The sequence below is a fragment of the Anolis sagrei genome, chromosome 1, assembly GCF_037176765.1.
Source record: "Anolis sagrei isolate rAnoSag1 chromosome 1, rAnoSag1.mat, whole genome shotgun sequence".
NCBI lineage: Eukaryota > Metazoa > Chordata > Lepidosauria > Squamata > Dactyloidae > Anolis > Anolis sagrei.
This window is the reverse complement of record NC_090021.1, coordinates 60587427-60604926: the sequence shown is the minus strand read 5'-3', so window position 1 is coordinate 60604926 and position 17500 is coordinate 60587427. Positions and strand designations below refer to the sequence as shown.

Genomic DNA, 17500 nt, shown 5'->3' with positions numbered 1-17500 from the left:
GAATATCTAAAATTATATTGATTTGCTATGGTTGTTTATAGGTCTTGTTAAATTATTATCAGTATAGTACATTAAATTTCCATTGTATGCTATAAATCCGTTCTTGGACCAGAGAAAGGCATATTTAAACATTATATTTATTTATTTTCTTGTTGAAATATGTCTTCAACGAACACTTCCTATTGTCTAAATAGCTCTTACACAAATTACCACATGTCCAAAGCTCCAAAGCTCTAGATTGTATTTCTAACTTATCCATATGCATTATATTCTAGTCACAGGGGTTTCTGGAATCATGTACTGGCAGGACCATTAATGCATAATAACTCTTCCTTGGTGACGAGTACAAATTTTAGGTTACTGGCAGGATAGAAACTCACCTTTTCCCCTACTGGTGTATTAACAGTAATGTTTCTGAGATAACAGGAGTTCAGTGAAATCAGGAAATAAATGGAAAAGGAGCAAAAAGCTGCCTTGCTCCTGTGAAGACAGCTCATGAACAGTGCTGAAACACAAGGGAGTAGGTACCACGGTCCCATGAGCACCAAAATAATGGAAACACCTGTTTTCAGAAAAGAATGAGAACTGTTCACGGATGGTGTCCAGCAATCAGCCACTGTCAGTTGCCAAGGGAGCATGGGATCAGTAGAGTAACAGGGGAAGCACCATATGGTCTCCAAGACAAACATGTCAAATCCATCCAACAGGCTAGTACCCATCTGCGATGCTCACAGATGCTCACAGGAGGGATCAATCACGTCACCTTCACCACAGATCAAACCATGCTGTCAGACTGAAGCACATAAGGCACTGAACTGACAGTTACAAGCAAGCAGGGTGGGAGAGTAAGGCCACCTCCAATAGATACCTTCTTGTGAGCATCTTCTGCAAATGTCCAAAGATTCTTCAGAAGTGTCTTATTTCCTGAGCTCTCTCTTAGCAAGGTAAGACTTCTTGCAGTCTTAACCATTGCCATAAAAACAGGCATAGCTCAGTCAGTTCATATGCTGCTAGAGTCCTCTTTAATTCATCCTTATGACTAACTACAGGTTAAAAAAAGGAAGCCACCGAGAGGCTTATTTCAAGCCTAATTGCCACACAGGGAGGAACAATCCCAACTGAGACCAAGACTGAGCCTGCTGCACTGGTATTACATAAGATTAATATTTTTTTTCCCATGCTCTGGTCTCATCAAAGATCACTCACTCACATACATAAAGTAATAGGGCATGAAGAACCCCTCTCTTCTCTCCAAGAATAGGAGGTTTTTAATTGCTGTGGAAAATGTACACTGAAATAGAATGAGACCCAAGACATTATGAACTAGCTTGTTCTAGGAAGTCTTTACTTATTTTTTTTTCAAAATAAGAAGCTTCAGACATTGTAATTTTTCTTTGTAAGTGACTCTTTAATAATTTTGGTAGGTCTTTTCTCTGTGATTTCTACAGCTATATACCATAGTATCCTTTCAGAGACATGGCAACCATATGGTATGATAAAATAAATATTCCAAGAAGCTGGTGTTTGTGTTAGTTTTGGTGGGCTGTATGCATAGTGATTATGATGATGTTTGTTTATTTATTTATTATTAATCTACAGTATTTATATTCAGCCCTTCTCACCCCGCAGAGGACTCAGGGTGGATTACAATGTACATATACATGGCAAACATTCAATGCCATAGACACACAACATATATAGACAGACATACAGAGGATATTTAACATCCAGCTTCATGAGGGTATTCTGGCCACCAGAGGAGCTGTTGCTTCACTGTCTATTTGTGACATTGATGGAGTACTTCCTCATTCTTTGCATGCTTGCTGAAGATTTTATGGTGTCGTAAATTAGTTAAATTAGCTTCCCCGCATAAGCGGTACCTAAATTTCCTTCTTGACAGATGCAACTATCTTTCGGGCTGCAAAGGTCGACAGAAAGCTACACAATGGTTGAAAGCAAACTCCGACGCGGGCTGGCTTCGAACTCATGACGGTCCCAGTGCCCACTATTTCTTTCCCCAAAGAGACAAAAGTTCTAATCAATTTGGACAGTTCAGACCAGCATCTGGGGCAGCTTTCATATGACTAGCAATAGATCCCATAAAGCCTAGCATGAATTCTGCACTTTGAAGTGACAGAGCTATCAACTATGTCTAATTCCAAACTGTCAATTTGAATAAAAGCATATGATAATTTTTAAAAATGTTTTTAAAATCTCATTCCTAATGGAATGTTTCTTACCATGGAATTCCTTTTTCACTGCTAATACTCACTGAAGGGGCCTAAATACCGCAAAGGCACCCAAGTGGTTAGTACTTGGGTGGGAGACTGCCAAGAAATACCAAGTCCTGTAGACTATATTTAAGAGGAAAGCACTGATAAAACAACTTTTGGGTATTCTTTATCTAGGAAAACCCATGCAATTTATTGGGTCCCCATAAGTTAGCAGGCATCTTGACAACAGGCCGTCACACACATACACAATACACATTGGGGAAATATTTTCCACGTGTTTTCTATCTTGAACTGTTGTTCATATATAATAATAATAATTAAAATGATAATTAAAAAGGGTGCAGCAATGCTATCATCTCCTCCTTATGAGACGGCCATTATTTCCTACCCCTTGTCCTTTTTTTGTAACCCAGAAATCATTTTTTTTCATGTCAGGAGTGACTTGAGAAACTGCAAGTCGCTTCTGGTGTGAGAGAATTGGCCATCTGCAAGGATGTTGCCCAGGGGATGCCCAGATGTTTTACCATCCTGTGGGAGGCTTCTCTCATGTCCCTGCATGAGAAGCTGGAGCTGACAGATGGGAGCTCACCCCACTCTCTGGATTCGAACCACCGACCTTTTGGTCAACAATCCTGCTGCCACAAGGTTTTAACCCATTGCACCATCAGGGGACCCAGAAATCATCTGATTACAGGTCTGTTCTCTTTTAAGTTTACTCTTCAGGGATAGACTTTGTCAAAAAGCTATTTGACAATGCAAACATGCATTGTTCATGATTTTATCTTATCTATTTAATTTATATGTTGCCTTTCTCCTGGTATGGGACCAAGGCAACTCACAACTCTGAACAAAATCAGCCGAAGCTGATAACAATATTATTGTGCGTTCTTGCGAATGGTGGGGGGAAACTGCATTTCCTCTCTCACAATTTACCTAGCAAAATGAACCCAGCAAGTACACAGGCTTCTCAGCGTTATGAGCTGATTGTGTTTGATAAACCAAGCTGTATTTTTTTGCAAAGCAAAATATGTTTGAGTCTGAAGAAGACAGGGAAACCTTGCTAGGTAAAAATTATTTTGGTGTCAAATGAAACCAGTGTGTGATTTCACACAGATAGCAATGTCTGTGAGATGACCTTCATATAGAGTTAGATGACTTTTGCCAAGATCAATATACATTGCTGTCCTAGCTGCAAGCCAGAACAAAATGTAGGTTATGGCATAAAGTGAGGTGAAATGACAGCAAAAAAATCACATGTCCTGTGAATTTCCAAATACATCCAAAATATGTATAACTTTTAGAACTGATTAATCTCAAAACAGAATTGTTCGCAATGGCTGTGGAATAGGTGTATTGAAAGACTGCATGATTACTATGCAGCATAGAACCCAATTAACACTGGTATATTTGAAATGTGAACGTTGTTAAAAGTAATGAGATCGTAAAATTAGCAAAACTAGACAATGATACTAATTAGTAAGTAATATAATGAGTATGCAGGCAAAGCTAAACTATGGTAATAGCATGTATTTCCATAGTATGTAGATGTATGTAAATGTAGACTCCTGAATATATTACGTTACATTATTAATTTTTAAACCTCACATAGGTTCATCTCCACATTCAAGACAGCAAGTATAGTTGACTGTGGTGCATCTATTCTATACTGTAAAAATAATGCAGTTTGAAACCATTTTAACTCAATTCTATAGAATCATGGGATTTATAGTTTGGTGAGGCGCCAGCACTTGTCGGCAGAAAAGGTGAAAAACTTTGTAAATCTACAACTCCCAGTATTCCACAACATTGGAATAGCAGTTAAAGTGGGAATAGCAGTTAAAGTGGGATCAAAACAGTATTAATCCTACAGAGTAGATGCACCCTGTTGCTTGCCTTCCATTATTGAATGTGTTCATGGCAGATGATGGTTTTTGAACAATCAGTTTCCTGGTTTACTGCTCAGCCTTATAGCAATTTTTATTTATTTTATTTACCTTTTTTATATCTTTCTCTGCCCCGAGGGGAACTAAAGGTGGCTTACAATTGGCACCTACATAGTGCCTCAAAACATACGAGGGTTGAATGAAAAGTAATGCCTTCACCTTCATAATTCCTCAACAGATGGCAGTACTGGTATGCGGCAGGTACTGGCTTGTTCAGTAGACTCTCCTCTACAGTTCAATTTTGGTGGAAAGCCTTAGCATTGAACAATTGTGTTGTTAGAGTGCGAAGCATGCAACCCTGGGCAGACTGTCGGTCAATGCGACTTAAGCAACGTGTAGTCATTGAATTCTCGACAGCAGAAGGTGTCACCCCAAAGGAGATTAATCAGAGAATGCAAGCTGTTTATGGTGATTGTGTTGATGTGAGTACTGTGCGTTGTTGGGCAAGTAAGTTTAAAGAAGTTGAGAAGGGAACGTCTGACTTGCGTGACAAACAAAGAGTAGGACGTCCTGTGACAGCAACCACTGAGTTTCACAAGCAAAAGGTTCACAGATTGATTCAGGACTATTGTCGTATTACTCAGAGAGAAATTTGAAGCATAATCGGCATTTCACAAGAACATGTGGGTCACATTATTGCATTGCTTGGCTATTGGAAGATCTGTGCACGATGGGTTGCGGAAAGAGAGTGTCAACTTCTTCCATGGCAGCTTCAGAAAACTTGTTCATCATTGGCAGAAATGTATCCAATTGTCTGGTGATTATGTCAAAAAATGAATCATAGTAGTTAAAGAGCACATTCTAAGGATTATTTCTGCATTTGATTTATTAAAATATTCCCATCCAAACCCAAGTAACGAAGGTGGAGGCATTACTTTTCATTCAACCCTTGTACAATAGTCACTTAAAATGGTTTAGTTTAAAATTACAACATAATAAACATGATTAAAATACATTCAAGGTTAAAAACACACCATCCAGAGATCAAAGTCTAAGGCCATCCAATCAATCAGCAATCTAAAGGGGAGATGGAGAGAAGAACTCCAAAAGAATTGATCTGCGATGTTTGGGTTTGTGAGAGAGTGGAAGGATGAGGGAGACACTTCTCAAGCGGAGTGGCATGTCAGCATTGTTTTTTATTGTTGGGTGTATGGGCTCTCTCAGCATGCCCTATCATTCCCCTCATGGTGTGCTCTAGAGAGCAATGCTCCCTGCTTTTATGAGCAGTTTATGAGATCAGCAAGGAAATGGCTCCTTGAATATTTAATAGGAGAAGCTACTTCTCCACTTGGTCCATGAGCTGCCACAGTTTCCCTATTCAACTTTGTCTGGAGTAGCCCTTTCAATACCTGTTCTAATACAACTTTGCTATTAAGTTAGTTATTTGTATAACATCTACATATGTAGCAATCTTGTCTAGGCTTCCATTTGCTTTGACCTTTCTACTTCCTTAGCTCTCAATAGAATAAAAATAAACTATGAAGGGCTTACCTAGTTAGCTTGCCTTTTACCTGGAATCTAGGCATGTTCACCCAGTATCTATAGATGATGTGGATGCTGATGACTGGATTCTGCACTTTAGTTTTTTTTTTTTTTTTAAAAAAAAGCAAATCCATACCTCTTGTTAAAGTTGAGATATGTGGAAAAATATGTGCTCACTATTAAAGAGCATTTTTGTGTGAGAAGTGAGTCTCATACTGGCAGAAAACATAAATCCAATAAATAAATGATAAATAAATAATATAAATAATTCAAATAGTACTGTTACTATTTATTTATTTATTTATTTATTTATTTCAAACATTTCTATTCTGTCCTTCTCAACCCCCGAGGGGGGACTCAGGGCGGCTTAGAAATGGCAGCCATTAGAGCCAACAATAACATAAATAATATTACAAAACACATTGACAATTAGGTGAACAACAGGATTACAAATAGACATTAAAATATTAAAAATAAAACATTAAAAATTGAAACATTGAAACAGTGCCAAGCCCAAATCCAAATTAAAGTCCAGAGTTCCAGTCCGATGTCTATTCATGGTTAATTTTCATCGGTCAGTTGCTGTTATTGCTCAGTCAGCAGGCCAAATGCTTGGTCCCAGAGCCATGTTTTGACCTTTATTCTAAAGGAGAGGAGTGAGGGAGTCACCCTAATTCCGCTGGGGAGTGTGTTCTACTACTACTACTACTAATAATAATTACTACATTCTAGTAGTCATTGTTTAGCTAATGAATGAAGTCTCACATATATAATTGACATTTTTAAAAAATATGTAATTGCAAAGTGAGATGAGAAATGTTTTGCAAAACTCCCCACAAAGATTGCACAGAAAGCAATTGAGCCTTTGTGAATAAAAGCAGGAACAGATAGGTGTTTGATGTGAATCTTACATTTTTGGATAGTAATGGAAGCAGTGATGATGAAAAAGACAATGTTCGTTTGGAAGGTTTAACTCCAATTTTATTTGTCTTGGGGTCAGAATATCACTGTATATTTACACACAAGGCATACTATGAGAAATGATTTTTACAGCTAAAATATGTATATAGGATATTTGGGTATTTGTATTTATTTGGGATATTTTCTTATTTATTCATTTATATGTCACTTTTCTTCAAATGATGGACCCTTGGTGGTTCACAAAAGGTCGGAGCATAATCAGCAAAAACCTGACAATAAAATGTAGAATACAATTTAAATATTCCATTAAAACTATAGTTTATTGAGAGTATAAAACCATGCAAAAGTTTAAAATAGGGTGAACACATGCCCCGTGAAAAAGGCTTGCTGCAAGCAATTACTCATTAAAATACCATACCATTGGGAGGATGTTTCCTTCTGCAGTGTAAGCTATAACAGGGAAACAGGACAGTCTGTATGGAAATGATGATATAGGTGGGATTTATGCCTAGGAGATACAAATCCTATTGTTTTTATTGTTATCGTTACTTGTACTGCACTGGGAATGTATATGGACCTTTTACATGTTCCTCCTTTTCTTATTAGAACCCTATGAGTAAGTGTGCTTTAGAGGCATGTATTGCCCAAGGTCAACTTTTAATTCTATGCAAGGATTTGAATGTAGCCCTCCTTGTTCCAAGTCCTGCACTGAAAAGTAAGAATGGAAAGAATATTTGCCTTTGTATTGCTGAAGGCTTTCATGGCCAGAATCACTGGGTTGGTTTTTTTGGGCTATATGGCCATGTTCTAGAGGCATTCTCTCCTGACGTTTTGCCTGCATCTATGGCAAGCATCCTCAGAGGTTGTGAGGTCTACCTCTGAGGAAGCTTGCCATAGATGCATCCTCACTACCTCTGAGGATGCTTGCCATAGATGCAGGCAAAACGTCAGGAGAGAATGCCTCTAGAACATGGCCACATAGCCTGAAAAAACCTACAACAACCCAATATTTGCCTTTATTCATTTCTGGGCTGAAAAATGTGTGTGTGTGTGTGTGTGTATTAATAAATAAAAATTATTTATTTGTTTATATTTATTCCCAACTTAAGAACACTTGGTTGGGAAAAATAACACAATTGAGAGTATTTTGTGAAATTTTCAGCCTGAGTTTTTGTAAATTATTCTGTGCAGAACTATATATGAGTTCTTCAGATTATTTGTGTGCGGATGTGCATTTGTGGAAAACACTTCATCCAAATAGGCAAATTGTGTAGTATGAGTACGCAAGATCGTTAGATTTTCTGTGAAAAAAAAATCTTGCGCAAAAAGCGAGGCTATCTGGAAACAATGTTTTTTGCTCAAAAGAACTATTTTTGCACAAAAGTATTTTTAGCATACATGTACATGCACGCACAAATTTTGTGTAAAAGTACATTTTATTTATTTCTGAGCATTTTATTTGAACGATAATTTCTCCAAACCAGGCAAGAATATGCAAATATTAAGTAAAAACTGCACAGAAGTATTTAATTTCTTGCACTACATATTTTTTTCTCTCAGTTTCAAAGGAGCCACCATCTATATCAGTCTGTACTGATACAGACTAACATGATTGTGTCTTAGAATCATATTTTAAAGATAAGTTTGTGAATAGAAAACCAAGTAAGGAAAATTGAGCGCAAGAGAGGAAAGTTGGCAATGGATAATCTTTTTTAAAAATATGCACACAAATTGGCATTTTGACCCGTACTAGCATCAATTGAAAATAGTTGAAAGCATGATTAAGATTGTTAAGAATTGTTTCTACAGTATGTTGTTGGTGAAGAAAAAAGATGGGGAGGCCTATTGCTGAGAGAGTCTCTTTCTGTAGCCACCAGTAGCACTGGTTGTCTGCAGTTCAGACTGTTGTGGGAAAATCCTTTGTGTAATTTAGGCTTTTGAAAGCTTGGCTCCCCATAAAAAGCCAATGTTCGGCTTTCTCATGACATATCAAGCTCCCTACAGCAACAAGCTTCCCTAAACTGCTGTCAGTACAAAAACATTCTTTTTAATGAACCAAACAAGACTGCAAATTCTTCCAGGCGACAGATAGTTGCTTGTAGCACTGGGTCAAACTGCCAGCTTGAGGATGGCAGTCTAGTTAACATACTGAGCTGGAGGCAGGGACTATTGTTTCTCCCTCCCATCTTATTCTTCTTCTGTCTTCAGCTACACACTCACTGAATTTCTCACTGCCTGCTGAGTAGCACTACAACCAGAAAGTGTTTAAAATAGTTTCTGTGTCACTGGCAGGGTTTTGCCTGCTTCCATATATATGTCAGATAAAAATATTAGTGGTGACATTAATAGGCATAGAAGATGCTGAGAGGCATTTTCTGCCTCCCTTTAAAAAAGGTTGAAGGAGCCCAGCATTCATTTATTTATCAGAAAAAGGGAATAAATCATAGGGTAGTCCAAAATATGAACGAAACACCTTTTAATTAGAGCTGTTTACCCAATTAATTGTAAGAGGGCGAATGAGAGCTACCCATTCTTCATTAAATCAGTGTAAATTGATAAATGAATAAAACAGTAGTTCTGCAGTAAAAATACAAACAAAAGCATTCTCTTGCTGTTGAAATGAAGAGCACTTGTGTGCCACTATAGCAAGCACCATCTTTAAGAAGGAGTTTTTTGAAACAACAACTGGGGAACCTATAGGAGTCTTAGAGGTCAGGATAATAATAATAATAATAATAATAATAATAATAATAATACCAATATTACTACTACTACTACTACTAATAATAATAATAATAATATAATATAATACCAAGTATGGGTTGTCGATGTTGCTATCCCAGGCGACAGCAGGGTTGAAGAGAAACAACTGGAAAAGCTGACAAAATATGAGGATTTGAAGATCAAACTGCAAAGACTCTGGCACAAGCCAGTGAAGGTGGTCCCAGTGATGATCGGCACATTGGTTGCAGTACCTAAAGACCTTGGCTTGCACTTAAACACAATCGGCACTGATAAAATTACCATCTGCCAGCTGCAAACGGCCACCTTACTGGGATCTGCACGCATTATTCACAGATACATCACACAGTCCTAGATGCTTGGGAAGTGTCCGACATGTGATCCAATACAACAGCAAGCACAGTGATCTTATTTGCTATGTACTAATCTTGTTGTGGTTCTAATAATAATAATAATAATAATAATAATAATAATAATTTATTTATATTCCACCCTATCTCCCCTGAGGGACTCAGAGTGGATTCCAAACATAAAAGGCCCGAATACAACTACAATACATCCATAATAACAAAATTTAGCAACTCAGCATCTAAACACAAGTTACTACTTAACTACTACAATTAAATAAAAACACCGCCTTTTATATAAGACATAAGACAAAACATCAAACATAGAACAGAAGCATCAATGTCACCATTTCTCTCTCCCCCCCCCCCCCTCGGTGTAAAAGAAATCAGAGGACCTCACTGCCCCACACATCTTAGACTGGTTCTGCATTATAGAGATTTGGATTATGGGTTTGTTTTCCTAAATACAAATACAGAAGGATTGTGTTTACAAAACTACTTTGTAAGAAGTAGCCAGTAGGAGACAGGATAGTAGCCACAGGGAAATGGATTTGGCCAAATTGGGAGGACAGAATAACTGCTGTAGAACACTGATAGGATGTAAGACGAGCCATGTTGGATCAGACCAAAAGCCTCTCTCTTGTCCAACACACAGTGGCCAGTCAGTTCTTCCAAAGAGAAGCCTGCCAACAGGATATAAAGGCAACTTGGTCCTTTGGCTTTTTATGCTTAGAGCTGATACACAGAAGCATTTTACCTCTGATCCTGGAGGCGGTGTCTGGACCAGCATCCACTGAGGGGCAAAGACATTTTTCTTTTCTTAGCCCATACCTATGGCAGAAGGTTTTTTTTATATTGGGGTGTACTGTATTGTTAGCTTTATAACTTTTAAAACTACTTTTTGAAGTTTTGTGATGTTTTAATAGAAGGTTCATTTGTATTATTCTTTTTAAAAAATCTATATTTTAGTTATCCACTGGGTTTCTGTTGTTGCTGTTGTCATTTTGTTTTAACCAATACTTTGAGCTGCCTTAGGTCTCATATTGGTGAAAAGCTTGAATGTACACTTTTATGCAAATAACATAAAAAAGAAATATTAGTCTCAGGTTTAAGTGCTGGCAGATGGTTGTTTTGTTTGGTGTTTTTTTATGTTGTTGAGGACAGCAGAAGATTTAATAATTGCTTTAGTTTTCACAACAGTGCAATTTGGAAGGGTTTTCACAACAATTTGGAACAATACTCACAGTAAATTGTATTTATGCAAATACATGGTTTTTTTTAAAAAAAGCTCTGTAAGTCTCTTCAGCAGCCACAGTCAGAGTCTGACCTACAATCTAATATATTAATGGCCTTTAATTAGAGTACTGAAGTGTTGCCAAATTCCACTAAACTACTCAATAAATCAACACTTTGGCATTAAGGCTTTTGGCATTAAAGCTTCTCTCCTGCTCCAGCCTTCACCTGTTTGAACTGTATTTGTGCTACTTTGCTGATGATTGCAGAATGATGGTTGGGACCTGGGCATGTTTGTTTTCACAGTTTTTGTTTCTTTGGTGTAGTTGGAATATTTCCCTATGAACTTCAAATAATTTTAAAAGAACTTGTTCTAGAAGGTTGGACTTCAGCTCCAGGCATCCTTTATTCAACGTCACTAAAGTTGAGTAATACTGGAAGATACAGTTCTATAACATCTTTATAATTCTCAGTCATGATTTAAATAGAGTCATGTGAGTGATTTAATTAATGATTTTGCATATTTGTATCCCATCCTTCTTACTCTGGAGGGGGCGGCTTCACAACAGGCATTCATTCAATGCCAACAACAGTAATAAATGATAAAAGCAATTAAAACAATTAGTTAATGCTTTAAAATTACTGAAACCTTGTTTAAATCACGCAGATTTGAAATCATAGTCCAGGTCACTCACACAAATTGGGTCTCATTCTAAATTGCAGTCTCTACTGTCTGAACGCTTTGTCCCATAACCAGGTTTTGAGTTTCATTCTAAAGGATAAGAGGGAGGAGGCCAATGTAATGTCACTGTACAGAGAATTCCACAGGCGAGGGGCCACCAGGCTGAGTTAAGGGTCTTTCCCAAGCTGTAAATCTGTGTCTTCAGGGGGAGTGTGACCCCATCCAGCACAGGCTGTAACCCCATGCCCTGTTCAGCTTTGCGACTGACCAAGAGGACCTCTGATTGGCTCAGTACCCTTTCTTATTTTGTGGCAAACACTGAGCACAGCTCTCAAGTCTATCAATTTCTTTTAAAAATGACATCATGAGCATCTTGAAGAAAATTGCTATTCTGAGATGGATGCTCTGATGGTAATCAAGTGTTTTCAGAGCAAAGAAAATAAAATGATTTCAGGACCGATCACCTTGCAAGCCTGTAAAGTAACAAAGTTTGCTTACAATGCTGCCATCTCCTTGTGTATGCCAGTCACAAAGGTGCTTTCTAATAGCTTTCCAATCTTGTAAATTGTTCAGGTGTTTATTTTCTCCCTAAAATATGCAGGATCCTGCTGAGTATTGAATAACAATTTAACAACTTGATGGATGAGTTGTTCTTCATTGTTCTCTTTCACCTTCTGCAGGCACAAGGACATTTGCAGCCTTTCCTCACCTCTTCAGTCTGACTATCTCTAGTTTTAAAAGCTTTTGCTATATTGATCCCTAGTCTAAACTTATCATTTTCAGTAGAGATTTGCAATGAGGTATTCAGTCAAACGTGAGTCTTTTAAAATTCAACAGAAGATATTTTGGGGATCCAGTATGGTCACAATTTTACTTTTTCACTTTTGCTTCCTGCGGAATATTTTTAAAAAGTCCTTCTTTCTATTGTGTGTTTCTTAATAGATCCCCTTCCCACTTTACCAATTCTTAATCATTGTTGCCTACAAATGTAATAAATAATTAAAACAATTTCAGCTACTGATAATGAACAGTTAAGAATCAGCACAAGGAAATTTCAACACTTGGGATTCTTCCAAACTAGTACCAGAAGTGCAAGTTCTTGTGATATACTGTAGCTCCTTGGGGTTTACCAGCTTTTGCTGGTTGTTGCTGTCACCACATACGTTCTTCTGGCAGGTTGCTTTAGCAATTTCTTGGATCTGTCTGGATTACATTTTTTTAAAAACCTGGAATGTAGTTTACTGAGGTGAACCTATATTTTGAAGGGCAAATATTCTCTCTTTGAATTTTATTTTTTCCACATTAGTTACAATGGCGCAGTACAAAACTCCTATTTTAGTGCTTCATAATGACTTTTTTTGTTCAGCTATCTCTTGGAATAAAAAAGTTGCACTGAAGAGCAGGAATGCAACCTTCTGACACATCAACCCTGTTTGGAGGATCCTTGAGTATGGAGGAAATTGAAATAAAAGGGATGAGTTGGAATTAACTGTAGAATGAAAAACAGGTATAGTGCAAGCAGAGATGGTACAAAACTATTGAGCTCAGAAAATTACATTATGACCCTGATCTTACTGTTTGGACTTCTACAGTATTATTGAAAATTCAGTCTATTTACAATGATACAAGGAGGAAGAGCAGAACAAGACATAGAGAGATAAAAGCATGAAGAAAGCCAGGGAAGGAAGGTAATAATAGAGAAACAACTGGAAAAGCTGACACTATATGAGGATTTGAAGATCAAACTGCAAAGACTCTGACACAAGCCAATAAAGGTGGTCCCAGTGGTGATCGGCACACTGGATGCAGTGCCTAAAGACCTTGGCCTGCACTTAAACACAATCGGCGCTGACAAAATTACCATCTTCCATCTGCAAAAGGCCACCTTACTGGGATCTGCACACATTATTCGCCGATACATCACACAGTCCTAGAAACTTGGGAAGTATCCAACGTGTAATCCAATACAACAGCCAGCAGAATGATCTTGTTTGCTGTGGACTCATCTTGTTGTGTTTCAAATAATAATAATAATAATAATAATAATAATAATAATACAAAGCATTGCATGGGCAAAATTGACAACATTGAAGGAAAGTTGATAAGGAGAAGACCTGATTATGGCTCATGAATGGAACACTGAAGAAGGAGACAGAAGGCCTGATTCTTGCAGCCCAGGAGCAAGCCATCAGAACAAACACAATTAAAGCCAGGATTGAAAAATCAGCAGATGACCCAAAATGCAGACTGTGCAAGGAAACTGATGAAACCATTGATCATATCCTCAGCTGCTGCAAGAAAGTTGCAGACAGACTACAAACAGAGGTACAACGATGTGGCCCAAATGATTCATTGGAACTTATGTCACAAGTACTACCTGCCAGTAGTAAAGAACTGGTGGGATCATAAACCTGCAAAGGTAGTGGAAAATGAACAAGCAAAAATACTGAGGGACGTTTGAATCCAGACATCATGATAGTGGAAAAGAAAAAAGTTTGGATTATTGATGTCGCCATACTAGGTGACAGTCACATTGAGGAAAAACAATAGGGAAAGTCGTTATGAGGACCTCAAAATCAAACTGCAAAGGCTGTGGCATAAACCAGTACAGGTGGTCCCAGTGGTAATCAGTACACTGGGTACCGTGCCAAAGATCTCAGCCGGCATTTGGAAACAGTAAACATTGACAAAATCACGATCTGTCAACTGTAAAAAACCACCTTACTTGGATCTGTGCGCATCATTCAAAAATACATTACACAGTCCTAGACGCTTGGGAAGTGTTCGACCTGTGATTTTGTGATACAAAATCCAGCATATATATCTTGTTTGCTGTGACCTACTGTATTTTTGTGTCAGAATAACAACAACAACTTTTTAATACCCCCCCTCCCCCCCAAGGGCATCTTTGTATCATCTGGGTAAAGAGGTAGATTAGCACAATAGTTACAGCTATTTTGGGAAAAAGCTACAGCCAAAGCATTTTAGAAAGGCATCCCATCTGTCATTAGACTTGGGTAAGTTATTCTTTGTCTGTCAAGATGCCGCCTTCAAAGGTTCTGATGCATCAGTGTCAGGGATTTGCAAACCCAAAATGGATTTCCAAAGCCAAGGAGGGATGTTGTGACCTAGTCAGAAAAGTATCTTATTTGGAGCTCAAGAGGTACCAAGCACCAAGGAAACAAATTATAATTAATGTTGCATTTTCTACAGGGCTAATATTTTTCTTGAAATCTTTTCTCGAATCTCAAGTTAACTTGTGTCTGCAATACATGTGGTGTAAGACTAGCTGTAACTGACAACAGTGACATCAAGCAGAACTATTGATGTAATCTTGTTTGACAAGCATGGAATTGAAATTGCAGTAATACTTTTTGCCATGTAAATCTAAGGGTGAGACACAGCACTGGGTTCTCTGTTACCATAGTATGTCTGCCCTGCTTAGGCCTACTGCTAACTTGGTTTCTGATCTGGAAGGAAAGGTGCAGCCCAAGATCAGAAGAGTCATAGTGGCTGGTGAATATCTCGTAGGTTTTCAAGGGGAAGCTATAGCCAAACACTAGTGTGAAAGTGGATACAATCTAATAGCTATTGTTAGAGTAATGTCAGATTCAGACATTTGGGAGCAAAAGGTAGGCATGATATGAGTTAGGTGTTAACTTGGATCCACAGGTCCATACTAAAAAGTAACTTTAAGGAGGTAGACTGCATGCAAAACTTGTTCCAGCAACAGAGATCACCTGGAATATTCATTAGCCTGGTTTCCAGGCCTATCTGAATTTGGCTATGCACTTCTGAGGACTTTTATTCATGAAGGACTCCTTACTTCTGAGATTCCCCTGCTCCCAGGAAACATGGCTTATCTAGGGCTTAAGATGCATGCATTACTGACAGGTAATTGCCAATGGCTGCATGTTCGTACCTGGACATTTCCTGGATGTAGCTAGATCATTCCTTCCATAAAGGAAGGAATGATCTATGAGGGCTCTTCCATAAAACTCTGAGATCATCTGCTGTGGACAGACCCAGTGTACCTTCCATAGAGATGTTGGGATATTTGCAGATATGCTGGAGTTAGGAATCCCTATAGATTATTTTCACATTTTAACATCATATAGTCATAGAGTTGGAAGAGATTGAATGGGCCATCTACTTCAGAATTAACACGAATGGATCTTGAAAAGGGGACTCTGCTTGTGAGTGTCTACAGCTATAACTACAGTAAACCTCCAGCTAGCATGAGAATTCTAGGATTGTGGTCTAGTCTAAAAAGGAACATTTTAGTCCAAACATGAGAGCCAATGGTAGTTCTGACTACTGAACTAAGTCTTAGGGGGTTTAGCGTTCAAATCCCCACTTGGCTATGGAAGACAACTAGGTGACATTGGGCAAATCAAACTCCCCCAATTTAAGAGGAAGCAATTGCAAACCCGTTTTTTGACAAATCCTGTCAAGGAAACCTCATGTTAATGTCATCATATGTTGGGAATAACTTGAAGGCAGACAACAACAGTCCAGATATGTGTTTCCCTTATTCATGAAAGCTAACCCTTAAAATGTGTTTATGAATGCCACAGGCTCATTCAGTCAATTAGATATGAAATGTGAAGGCAGGTCTGATTTAACAATATGAAGTTGTTGACCCTTCAGTAGTTTCCCCAGACATGTTTTCTAATTTAGGCACATAATATTGGCAGTAAACTCAGAGAAAACTACGAGTCTATCCCACAGTATGTAAATTGTGAGATTCCTTGTGTAAGACATTATTTTTAAAATACCTGACTATATTAAATATTTATGCAGTCATGCAATTAAAAGGTATCATGGCATTGTTTATTTTACTTCCAACATGATAAGAACTTGGAAAAGTTATTTTTTGTCATGTTGGCTATGAATTTCTGCCTGTTGTAGTTCAAAAAAATGCTTCTTCATGAAATATTCTTAAACTGTGTCCAAATTTTGCATGGTTTTCAATTATGTTAATCATGTATTGATTTTCTTTGTTTTTATTTTTGTTTTAATCTACTTGTAGGACTGCCATATGCTTTCCACAGAGGTTAAAGAGAAATGTGAAAAAATAAGTGAGAGGCTGAAACACCTGGAAGATCAACTTCAGAGAACAATCTGCAGCTGTGACGAAGGTCTTGTTGATATCCTTTTTGAGCCATTGTGTTTGATACTATACCTTTTACTGACCTAATTCTGATTCTACCATTGTGGGAATACTGTTGAAGGATTGTGGTGTAGAACATTTGGTTTCCAGATGTTTTGCACTGCAATTCCTGTAACCACCCATTATTGGCTGTGTTGTCTGGGGCTGCTGGATTGAAAACTTCTATACAACTATTCAATATATGAGAGGTTGTTTTTTTTAAAGTTTTCACTCTGGCACCTCTTATCTGGGACCTATGAGAGTTAATATCTAAAGTATTAGGAAGGTCATTAAAATGTCTTAATTTGTGAGAGTATAATACTGTATGAGTAAAGAATGTATAGTCCTCCATATGTTTGTTTGTTTGTTTGTTTATTTATTTATTTCAAACACTTGTACCCTGCCCTTTTCAATCCGGGGGGGGGGGGGGGAAGGGGGATCAGGGCGCCTTCCAATTGGCAATAATTTGATGCCACATAATAAAAATGCAAATCACTAGTAATTATAATAAATACCACATAAAAACATCAAAACAATATACTTACAATTTACTAAGCTATTACCAGTCTGGTGGCCATTATCTAGCCAAATTCTATGATTGAGTACGCCATTTAACTTATCCATAAACAATTTCCAAGCCAATTAACAACATTGTCATTGTCATTTCCACCTAATTACCCGAAGGCCTGGCCCTACAGCCACATTTTTGCCTTCTTTCCAAAAGTGAGGTAGACTATAGCTCCCAAATGTTCTAGCCAGCAAAA

The 17500-nt window shown here is 37.8% G+C and overlaps 1 protein-coding gene across 2 annotated transcripts in view; it reads left to right on the top strand.

Annotated features, from left to right (window-relative positions):
- Positions 1-17087, top strand: part of DISC1 (DISC1 scaffold protein) — a 176890-nt gene extending 159803 nt beyond the window's left edge. For both annotated transcript variants that reach the window (XM_060753819.2, XM_067465294.1), the window contains one exon: positions 16617-17087. In XM_060753819.2, the coding sequence (XP_060609802.2) occupies positions 16617-16784 (168 nt within the window). In that variant the 3' untranslated portion in view covers positions 16785-17087. The remainder of the gene's footprint in view (positions 1-16616) is intronic.
- The last annotated feature ends 413 nt before the right edge of the window (positions 17088-17500 follow it).